This window comes from Lissotriton helveticus, chromosome 5_1, assembly GCF_964261635.1.
Source record: "Lissotriton helveticus chromosome 5_1, aLisHel1.1, whole genome shotgun sequence".
In the NCBI taxonomy this organism is placed as follows: Eukaryota; Metazoa; Chordata; class Amphibia; order Caudata; family Salamandridae; genus Lissotriton; species Lissotriton helveticus.
In genome coordinates, this window is record NC_136065.1 from 1,346,335,998 (window position 1) to 1,346,348,297 (window position 12,300).

Sequence of the window (12,300 nt, forward strand, 5' to 3'; positions counted from 1 at the left end):
TGGCTTCTTTTGATCTTCCTCTTCTAGCCATTGGCTTGAGACGCTCTCAAGTACGTCATAGATCGGCACGGAGGTGCCCTGCGCGCTCTCACCTAATTCCATCAGTTGGTTCTTTGTCCTTCTACCTCCTATCGAGTTCTTGCATTCGCTACGCATGGAGGAATACTTTCCGTGAAGCCTCGGTCTGCTTACCACTGCTCTCCCCCCCCCCCCCCCCCCTGACATGGCTCACTCTCTTGCCACCTTCCTCATCCACCTGTTCATCTGGTACACTCCAGTCTTCCATCCCACTTCATTGTCTTTGTTGCTTTTTTGTGTGAAAGGGTTTTGTTGCTGCTCACTCCCTTCTGGCTGTTTGCTTGTTTTTATGCGTCTGGCAGTCCCACACGAACATTAGGATTAACTTATTGTTTAAAAAAAGTCAGCCATCTTTCTTTGATTTTTGCCATAAATAATGAGTAAAACAAACAAGCTGTGGCAAAGACAGTAGCTGTGCACCCCAGGATCACAGACTAAACTACTGACTTTGTCAGTGTCTGTTTTAAGTCTTCAATTCGTTATAGAAAGTACTGAAGTTAGCAGGAATGAAAAGACAAATGCATGGCAATGGGCCAACAAACAAGATAAAACCAGTCCACCTGAAACTCACATGCACAATGTTCCACTTTCCACTGGAAGCAGAAAAATGCCAGGATATAGAACATATTTAACTGCAGTTGCATACCTGTTTAGGAATGCACAAGTATATGTGTACATATATATAAATCTATGTATATGCAAGGAACAGGCATATATTTTCATAAAAAGGCAATGGTAACATTTATTCTATAAAAACCCTGAAAAGTCAAAAATATAAGCCATATAGATTGCCTAGCACAGCCTTTAAAAATCCTATGTTTCCTGATTAAGGCAGCAATGCAGACTTTTGCTATTCCTACATCTCAATTCAACTTTGAAGGATTTTGCCAGCTGCTAGTTGAGCACATTCTGGCACATCATATTGGTAAAATATAGGAGCTTTGTGCCAAATAGAAGTGTTGACTTTTTTTTTGATTTTGCAAACCTAGGATAAGATTTGTGAATTTGTATAGCTATAGGTTAGATGTTGAAATCTCAGTAACAATCTGCGAGTCTAACTTGCACATACAAATTTTTGAAAATACCGCTCCCCTGCACAAGTAATCACCAAAAAAAAAAAAAAAAAAAAAAAACAATACTCCAAGAGACAAAAGTAATTGGATAGGTTTGGTGAAAGTCATTAAGTTGGAATAAACTTAGTTACAGTGTTGGCCGGCTACAACTCCGCAGTTGGTTATGTCTCACGTTCCAATGAAAATGTGTTGTCATGTTTGTTAAAAACAGCAGTGCTTGGCGAAACAGAAAGACAGTTCCATTGCTAAGTTTTAGCGAGTCAAGTTTGAAGCAGTTATATCTATTTGGCGGAGGTTAAGGGGAAGAAGCAGGTGGGTGGAGGGGGTGGGGGTCGAGGGGGAACAGTCTTTCCTATTTAAGCTCCCAAGAAACGGTTACTCTTGACTTAAGCAAAAAACAACTGAACATAATTACACAGACCCCAACATGAAACTAGAACTTTTGTGATTTGGTGTAAATCAATTCATTACTTTTGAGATATTCAGGTTACTAAAAGGTAATGTCTGCCTCTTCCACCTATTCTTGCAGGTACCCAATTATGAGGGACACAAATCAAAGCGAAAAGCCTGCAACTCACCCATCCACCCTGCTCTGCGATCCACTGTGCAATCCGATTTCGCAGTACAAACGTTGCCACAAATTGAGCGATGCGGCTGAGGAATCCTCTGATGCCATGCTGGTGGAAGACATAAAGGGCCATCCGATACCCAAACCCCAGGAGAGCAATCACTCGGCCCCAGTTGATGCCATCTTCAAAAAGACTGGAAGACAAGAGAGGGCATATTGGTTAAAATGGCCTTTAGATAATCTAGCAAGGATGTACCTAAAAAATTGCCTACATCAGCAACCTACTTTCATCTTAAAACTATGTACCTTGACATTATTAATTACTCCTGGTTCTATTCGTGCCAAGTTGAACGGCTAGCAGAATTTATGACCTAAAATTGATGAATTGTTTGTGGCCTTTCTGCAGTAGTCCTTCTCTGGGGTTCCTCCCTGACACGACTATGGCACCTTGTGTGGCTGAAAAACACAGGTGAAATTGGTTGCCAAGGGTTATTTGTAGAAGATACTAAATATTTGAACAAAGTTAGTAACCTTTATTAATAGGTTAGCAGCTAGAAACTAGCATAGATTAATATGGTGTGTATTATCAAGCCATCTAGTTGTCGGTCGCATTTTTTGTTTATATCAAACATAACCCCACACAATGCCTTACACCTTTTACACCATCTTCTGAATGTCTGTGATAATGACTGTTGTAGTAAATATCTTGTTTGCTGCTCCACGACTCCTCAGTTTCACTGAGGTGGTGTGGAGGTTGCATGTTAATGAACAATTGCTTCAAGCTGCAAAGCTATTACATGTAAGCCTGAATAAGCTAAGTTTCACATTTTCCGCTTTGATTGCCAATCAGTATTTCTCTTCTCTAGAAGTGGATATGAATTTGGAGCAAGACAAACTTCTTTCTCCATGTTTCCGTCCCTACCGCTGCATATTGTTTTGCCTGACTGTCCACAAAACAAACCCACTGAATGTGTGCACTGAAGGCCATGTCACATCACCGCCTACGTCTTACAGTGGCAGGTTGCAAATGAAAACTAAGCATTCAGCTGTCCAAAAAGTAAGAGATGCACTTGGTTTCAAACATTCTATCCAGTAGGCAAATAAAATAAACACGATTCACTACTCAGTACATATATTTTTAATAGGATTGTCCTTGTTTTGAGGTTGAAATTAAATGTATACGATTCACGTTTTTAAAAACCCTTGTCCTGTATGTAAAAGATTAGGATTAAATGCATTCTGACACAGAGTTTGAAGAGATATTCCTATGGATTTGATAAGAATGATGGCAACACTCTAATTCGCTTTACATGGAAAACAGATACTACTTTATGGACAAACTTAGGTTGTGTCCTCAAACCAAATTATATATTTATAGGAACTTGTATTTGAATTCCATAAATACAGAATTTTTATTCTAGGGCAATGGCATAATTACAAATACTGCCACAAGTGTCAAATGTTTCAACATGCACTTAAATACGGAATGGTTGACTCTATTAGACTCAATCCAGTGAGGAATGGTTTTAGATCCCATGTGGGTATTGAAGCCCTCTGGGACAGAATGGCCGTTTAAGCCAGTATTTCAATTCAACAAAGGACCAGCTTTGTTTTTTTATGTTTGAAATCTTTAAAGCTAGGTATATTTGAATTGATGCACAACTTTTTCATCATTCAAACTTAACAAATAAGAAGCCCTGCACTATGACTAAGCTCTAATGTGGTTTCTGTGACATGGTCATCAAATGTGACAACAAGGTCTATCTGGCTCATATGAGCACTGTTGTTATCAACTTTCTGTATGATTGGTTGCAGTTTTAAATCACTGGTGAGTGTGAGGTACTGTAAGAGGAGGCAGCGAGAGGTTCCCGGGAGAATTTAAGCCAGTATCCTGAGCAAACCGATCCAGAAAGCACTGGTCATGGTGTTTAGGGAAGCTAAATGCATAATATGTGGAGGTTTTTCATGGCTGTAATGCAGTTTTATTTGGAAATGTTGTGTTCAATCTTTTGATTCCTCTCCCATTGGCTATTGCCATTGTAATCCTGAGTGCTCGGTCTTTTTCTGGCAAGTGTTGTGACTATAAAAACTTCTGTTGACGGCCCAGTGCCAAATATCTTGTGTGATCCATCATAGAGGTAGGGTCTTTGTCAGCCCCACTCCTTCCTTTGATGTACAACATTTGTGTTTTGCCTTTCTCTTTCTGAATTTGCATCACTTAGTAGTGCATTGCGCCTAATAAAAACCCTTCCACCCCAACACCTCAATTGTCCATTGTGTTACATTATCCCTCAAGTGTTGAGCCCTTTATATACGCAGTCCAACTTGTTAGAGTAGAATCAGTGTTTATGGTCAAAGTGGGTATTGAGTATGATGATCTGCCTCTGTGGAACTGTTTGATTGTCAAATATCTAGAGAGTTCTGTACTTTATTACACCCTTTATCCTTCCGGTGGCCCATATTATTATGACCACTGTAATATGAGCAATTCTTGTAGAGCTCTGAAGTGTAGCCCAGGGAGGACCCAGCTTGGTAGTTCGGGCTGCACTGTACTGTTCCCATGAGGAGCATGGCTAAGACTGATGTGCATATGGCTGGTTCCAAACTGGAGCGGCCTAGTGAGCAAAAGGATGGATTTAACCCAAATCCATTGACTGGGTGGGAATGTTTGACTCATTCAGTATTCAGTCCATCATTTGTTGCTGCAGCACTTTTCACCCTAAGTAACAATCATCCTGGGACTGGTTTCAGGGTATGTCACCCTTCTTCAGCCAGGCTAGCTTGAATCCAGTGGCACATTGAGCAATGGACCCACATCTGGGCATACCTATCCCACTTCGGCGAAAAGGGCATACGAACTATGGATTTAACCCAGATCTTTTGACTGAGGGAGAATGTTTGCATTGTCAGCATTCCGTTCATCATTTGTTTGCTGTAGACCAGATCTGCAGCCCAAATTTTCCCACAAAAAGACAAGTATGGTTGACAATCTTAAAGATATTATTGCTTTTCAAGTACTCTTGGAATGGCTTTGTGTCATTACAATATTATGCTTAAGATGATAGATACAATTAAAGTCAATAGCTGGCCAAGACCACTTGGTCTGCAGGAAGCATCTTTAACAGCAAAGTGATTACCTAATTGTGTAGGTACCAATTCCTGTGTTAAAGAAAAATTGATCAACAAGTAGTATTAGAGGCAACTGAGGGGAAGAATTTTTTGAGACAGTGTGCAGAGAATAAATAGGCCCAAATTTATTTCACTATTTCCAAAATTTCGATTTGGTTTGAAAGTGCTCAACGTGGCGAGTGGATTCAGGGGAGGGAAAGATGAGGGGTTGAGAGACTTTGTGATTGCATCAGGTATTTTGAAGATAGGCAAATGGAAAACTACTGATACTTTAAATGTTGCACAGCAACAGGGTTGTTTTCAGGCTTTTTGGACTGGAATTTCTCTGAATATTTTGCAAGCTTTGAAAAATGGTGTAAAATCCAACAGATAAGATTTGAAGCTCCAATTAGAAGTGGGACTGTGCATGCTTTACAGCGTTTTTGTACCTTGTCCTGCTGAGTTTGCCATGTCTGATTCAGAACACGTTCTTCTCCATCTGTGTTCATGAATAAATCCAATCATTTTCAATTTTGCAAAGTTGCCATTAAATAATTTATTGCTGCTGTTGTTGCCAATTTGTGGGTCCTATGCTGGAAAGGGACGGACAAGTTATGTGTGGTAGAGATGTTGTTGGAAATCATGTTTACTAGTTGTCCAGGTGTTAAAATTGTGTTATTGACAGTCCACATTACGGTAAATGTTGAGATCAGGGTGTCTGGCCTTGTTGAATGGTCTAACAGCAGTCTTGGTCACAGAATGAGTGCTCTGTGTTGGGCATACTGTGGCACTGACAAACACTAGAGTATTATCAGAGCAAGGAGTGGTGGTAAGATTAAGATTAACTAGATGAATATTCCAACAAAAGGTCACGTGCATGGCAACCGTTGTGTTTGTAGAGAAGCCCACCAAATGAGTAAATCCTAACAGATTCAGTTTTACAATGGGCTGAGAGTCAGACTACGTTTCCTGTAGGGATAAATGCGGAATTTAGAGATAGCACGGAACTGGAAACCTATGTGCCAGGTTAACATCTTAAAAAAATAGCCTTGTAATACTTTGCCATTACAAAATTCTCTAATTCTTTGTATTAAAAAACATTGTTAACAGGCTAGCATAAAAAATCAAACATGTTAATACATACACATTTAAAACATTAATGTCAAGGCGTACATGCCCCAACATACAAATTACTAATAACGTGAATTGCCCCCAAGGTGCATAATGTGGTAGTGTAAAGTGCTGCTTTGACTGAGTCCTCACAAGTCTCAGATCAATTCAATGAAAAGTGGGCAAAGTGGTCCAGGGGGGTGTTGCTTGGGTCCCAGGAGAAGCATAAGATATGTGTTACGGCTGATTCCTCACCAATCACAGGCGCAGTTCAAAAGCCTTACTGAATTAGTCCAGTTCCTATGGGGCGTATTGAACCGGCGTGGACTCCAGAAAGTGCCTGATGGATGCCTTAGACATGATGGGTGTAGTGGATTCACTGAGGCATTGTTTGAATCCACAAAAGAGCACAGAAAAGTGTGTAAAGTGTTATTGTGACTGATTCCTCGAAAATTACAGCACAGTCCCTGGAGAAGCATGAACTATGTAGAATGCTATTGTTACTAATTCCTCACAAATCACAGGCACTGTTCACAGGCCTTGCTGAATGGTCCCGTCTGTAAGGGGCGTGATAAACCAAGCACAGACTCTGGAGAATGCTTGAAAGAAGCGATTGGTCAGGGTGGGTGGAGTTTATTCAATGTTCTCTCAAACATCTGCCGGAATTTCATGAATCTCCCTGCCAAAATGGGGTGTTCGGCTGAAAGACAGGCAATCACAGCAGGTCTGCAGGAGTGGATGCCCAGTGCTAGCAACTGTGGTTTTAAGTGAGCCTGTCTTTCTGGAGGACAGGGCAAATGCAAGTGGTGTGCACAAGAGTTTCCATGTAAGAATGGCTGAGCCTGCAAAGGTTGTTTAGTCTTTATCTTTTTTTGTGTGGGTAGACCGTCCAAGGTCGGTGACCCTCCAATTCTGTATTGAATGAGTTGTTTGACATGAGTTGACATGCATATGTTTGTGATTGGGTGTGGCCCCAATTTGGTGTAACTTCCTAGAATCGACTAGGCATGTGAGCATGAAGCCGTTTTCTGTTTGTCGGCTAGCCAAGACATCGGATGATTAATTTTGTTGAATTTGCATGGGAGATGGGGGATGCCCATACACTAGCTGCCTGTATTTTCTTGACCGACTGATCCAGGTAGTACCGGGAAGCGGAGAAGGCTAGCCGTTTTGGAAATTTCTATCCAAAGTTTGTTTTCTAATGTCTCAGTGCTTATTGTGCCGTACTTGAAACAGATTTTCAGGACAGCAGCTTATTTTTCTAGTATCCGACTATACAATCCGGCTTTGTACAGGAGAGGCATTTTGTGGTAGACTGAAGACTTTTTTTTTATGGTGCTCACTACTAGCTTGTCCAGCAGGAGGGAGCGTCTTCCATACATGACCTCTGAACCATACGATAGGGTAGGCACTAGCTTAGCATGCATCACCGTTATTAAAGGTTCAAGGGAGGAACCGGCAAGCTTTTTAGATAGCTTGAGGAACGTGGGTAAGAGCGTGGCTAATTTTGACTATATGGCTCCTTTATATGGTTAAAAAGATTCACGGATATCTACGATAACACTGAGATACTTATAATCTTCAGTGTTGCTGACATTCAAACCATTAAGATGTCACCGGCCTGGTTTGTTTTTCTTTCTTTCTATGATCATAATACTTGTTTTTGCAAGGTTGATGGTGAGCCTATTCTGAATCGTATAGGAATGGCATGTGTCCAGACGCCGCTAAAGCCCCACTCTAGTCCTAGAGAGTAGGAGGGCGCCATCTGCGTCAAGGAAACAGCAGACTGACTTGACTCCCAACTCAGGGGCGTGCACATTCAAGTCCACAAGGGTTATGGCGAGATCAGCGAGGAAAATATTAAAAGGTTAGCGAAGGCACAAGCCTTGTTTAAGCTCAGCTCTTGTATGTTTTGTGACAAAGATCTGCTGGGCCCCAGTTTAACTTGGAGCCAGGTGTTAGAGTACAGGTTAACAATGCTTTTTAAGAGGTAGGGTGTGATTTTTAGGTTTCGCCTGCTTAGGCTGCGCATGCGCAGTCTTGCTGGCGAGATCTTATGATCTTGAGGAGCTTTCACTAGCGGGATTGAAGCCCCGCCCCTCTTTCCCATTGGCCGGCGTCACCATTTATGCTAAACGGTGGCCAGCCATTGGGAAAGAGGTTAGTGTGACGTACACTTTTCTCTTTTTTGTCCGTCCCACTTGGACGGAATGGCCTGCTTTCATTCTGCTGCAAAAGGTTTGTTATCTTTATGAGGCTAAACACATGGCCCCATAAAGATAATAATAAACCTTTTGCGGCAGAAGGAAAGTAGGCCAGGCCGTGAGAAAAGTGTACATCATGGCGAGCGCTTGTATTTATGGGCAATGCTTTACATTAGGTATCTGGGGTCTCTTATGTCACTCAGTTGACACTGGTCCTAATGAGTGACAGATATATATATATATATATATATTTTTTTTTTTTTTTTGCATCGAGCTTCTGATTTCGGGCGTAATTATAGTATAGTAAATGTATTTATTGTGCATGTTTACATTTAATGCCTCGTACGAACAAAATACGGAACAATATTAACCGTGATCATTGTCAGTCAATACTGGCTAAATATATTATAATATTAGAGTTTTTTAATGCTCACTCGATAAATCGTATTTACAAATCGAATTTATTAACATAGTTTTGGTTAGAATTACCTCTCAAATATGGCTGCCGGAGTGGTTGATTAGAAAGAAACAAGGGGACTAACAACCTCTGTCCCCTTCCAGTAGAGGTCACGTCTGGCGTGCATTACATAGTTCACGATACAAATAGGGAGTAGTGATTCAAATTTTGTTTTGTGCCGAACGGGAATTCTGAAGCCCCTGACGCAGGATTTCGGCACTTGTACATGGTGAGTCATATAGGGAATACTATTTTACTAGCACCCTGGTCTTTATGTGTGAGGTTATCGTTAAACTCATACCTTTGGTGAACTAAGAATGTGCTTAGCTGACTTTATTACCCATGGGGGGGTCGCATACTTTTGCCTCACCAGCATGCGATAACACGCTGTCAAATCACAGCTCTTTTAACCTCCTACTTCAGACTGAGATGTATGTACATTATTTCTGCATTAGAGTTGCTTTCTCGACCCGTTGCTGCCATTTCACGCAGGGACAATCACAACTGTGCTGTGTGACCATGCACCCACCATTGTGGCCGCAACTGGAGACCAACCAGTTAAATGCTCCACTTCTAGGAGCGCTTTCTTATAGATTGGGGACGCTTTACGTGCTCTCGCGCCCGGAGTAGGCCCCAGCTATACCATCACATTATTTAGTATGAAGCTTGTCAAGAACAGGGTGGCTCAGCAGCTTTCACAGGACATAAATTTATATTCAGAAGGCAGACGAGTTTTTTCAGCATGCACATGCTTGGAATAGCTCCAGAGCAGTATATTAATATAGCCACAATGGACAGTTGAGGCTGCATCCCTTTGGATAGTCCAAACGATTCATAAAGCTCCTATTCAAAACTCCTCGCTGTGCATAATACTTTTTATAACTCCCAATTTAGCCCCACACACACTGAGCCTGTTAAAAACACAAAGTCTCCGTTTTTGGAGAAGTAAAGTGATCCAGTCAGCTGCACTGGAAAGAAAAGCACTATTTGTTTTAGCCAATGACCCCAGCCACATGTCGCACAATTAAGCTGTCTTTCGCAACAGAGAATTACTTCACGTTACACTGAACACGGAGCTAGTCTATGGGCAATTATTTACAAATAATCCTTATTTCATTGGTACGTGGATGCTAGTATAAGGACACTGTTTTCGATTGCTTGGCTGTCATTGCACAACCAAATGTATTCTGGGCGTTGTAGTCCTGATGGGCAACAGCCGAAACAATTAGCATAACACAGCTGATAACAATAGACCCGTGACATAACAGCCCATGACTAGAAATAGGTTGACCTATCTACACACAGTTTAACTGCACTTACGTTATGCATGTTAAAAACAAATAACACTGTTCATTGGGGGGTTCATGGTTTTAGGAGCTAAGGGCATGATTCGGCCACGTGGAATGGGAGGGTATTATATACTTTGTGTTACTGCATATCGAAACGTATGCGGTTTTTGTTACTTTACTTCTGTGACCTGCTCCTAAATGGACAGTGCACGTTCTGTATTTATTTAAACCCCGCCTTCTGGTGGCATAGTTCACAACCTCGAGTAGACGGCACTGAGTGCAGTGAAGTGCACTGAAGGGTCGTGGACCGTGAACAAGCTGTTGTGCAGCCCACCACGCGCCATCCGGCGCTTCCCATGAGTGCGTCACGTGACCGTTGACGGGCAGCTTTCCTTTCCGATTGGCTTGCTTTCCAGGATTAGACACCAGCAACTACATATGCTTATAGCAGTGGTTTGATTTACTTCCCATTTAGGGCGTATTTTTAGGTCTCGCCTGTCGATGCGCATGCGCATCGAGCAAGGCGAGAGTATTGCGAGTTATCCACTCTTTATCCACACTGCAAGGAATCGTGGCGATTCCTTGCAGTGCCCGTGACTTTTAAGGTCAATGCGCATGCGCATTAAGCTTATGCGCATGCGCATTGACCTTAAAAGTCACGGGCGCGTGCATGTCCGTCTTTGTTTACCCGCTCCGCCCCCTCCCGCCGTGTCGCCTTGCCTACTCTCTTCCACAGCCTCCCCCAGCTCCGCCCCCTCACTACTTGATTGCACGGCCGCTAGGCCGTGCCTCCCCTACTCTCCTCCCCCCTCCTCCCCTGCCTGCCTGCCGCTAGCTGTAGCGCATGTGTATTTAGTTAACGCCTTCGATCAACAGGCTGTGCCAGTTTAAAAGGGTTTATCTTAACGCTTTGTACTCAGGCCAAGCTCATGGTTAAATAAAGAATTATTTCTTGAATCTCTAGAAGCTTTTTCTCCGCACCCGAAGAATAATTAATGTCCTTTGAAAATCAATAAAAGCGCCAACCGTATGCACAAGCTGGGTCAAAGACTGAAGTAATCACACCAAATCTTGGAAGTTGAAAAGTTAATATGTAACAAGCACGCTTGACGCGCTACCAAAACATAGCACTATTGTATTGTAATTGCATTTATATAGCGCTTACTACCCCTGACGAGGCGAGAAGCGCTTACTATGAGAACTATTGCAGACCCCACTGATAACAATAATAAAGCACCTATTTTAACATTGCACAGACAGGTCTTTTGGACGCCTTTTTAAAAGGTGTGAGTTCCAGACCGAACGACCTTCGCGTGCAAACGATTGATTAGCTCACTTCCGGTTAGCATTCCAGGGACACTAATGGGCTGGGAAGGGCCAGTCCAGAAACCAACGAAGAGAAGCTCATGTGTTGCAGTTGCCACTTCCTGTCCAACTCGGAGAGGCGCACCAGGGACCGCGGGACCCGCTGTATGTGAGGTAAGAGACATATACCAGGGCACAGTACTGGCTAAAGCGCCTCCATGGTGGAGTTTTCCTTTACTGCGCAGGGTAGTTAGCGAACTCCCCTGACGTTTTGCACAGAACGCAGATGTTATGAAAGAGGGCGGGGGCTTATGTAAGGCACGCTTTGCGGGCTGCAGCCCCGGTGTCCTCGGTCCCCATGCACTCCACGGATACCGGTTTATTTGGGAACTTCTGCACCTTAAGACTGCATTTGCTTGCGGGGACGCTTCCTTTCACTAAATAAGTCGGCATTTAAGTTTAGAATGTGTTTTTGTTGTTACGCAAGACACTCCTGCGTGGCATTGTGCTTTGGGGATTGTGGGCGGCACCTTTCCTCACCTGGAGGAGCAGGTTTGGGAGTAAGATTAAGGGACGTATTTTTTTAGAGGTTTGATAAAGTTCAGCGGTTCTTCTGGTGAATGACATGCTAATAGAAGCTATTTTTATTTAACGTCCGTTTCTATGTTCTGTAAATAAGAGATTATTACCCACTTAGGTGGCTGTATTGTATTTCAGCATTTATATAGCGCTTACTACTCCTATGTGGGGCACTTAATTGCCTGTCTGCATTGGCAGCCAGCCGCGTTATGCAGGGTGTGTGTTGGGGATTGTGTTGTCTTTCTTTTTTGATCCTGTGTAGTAAGTGTTTCCATGTCGTGCTTGAGGACCACCGAAGTGCGGTCCTTGTGTCACTAGACTTTGTGCCTAATAGTGTGGTTCATGAAGAAGTGGTGGTGAGACAGACACACAGTTTATGTTTTTCTGTAAACTTGCAGGTCCCTCTATAAGGTACTTATTATAATCCTAGTCCATACACAGCTGGTTACTGCACTGGATTGTCCAACCTAATATTTTGTTTTAAGCATGTTTGGTCCTAAGCAGGCCTGGTTAAAGAGAGAGGTGGTGG

The 12,300-nt window shown here is 42.6% G+C and overlaps 1 protein-coding gene across 2 annotated transcripts in view; it reads right to left on the reverse strand.

Annotated features, from left to right (window-relative positions):
* BAK1 (BCL2 antagonist/killer 1) overlaps window positions 1-12,300 on the reverse strand; it is a 261,213-nt gene that overhangs the window by 29,209 nt on the left and 219,704 nt on the right. For both annotated transcript variants that reach the window (XM_078644234.1, XM_078644236.1), the window contains exon 5: window positions 1,730-1,913. In XM_078644234.1, coding sequence (XP_078500360.1) covers window positions 1,730-1,913 — 184 coding nt within the window. The remainder of the gene's footprint in view (window positions 1-1,729; window positions 1,914-12,300) is intronic.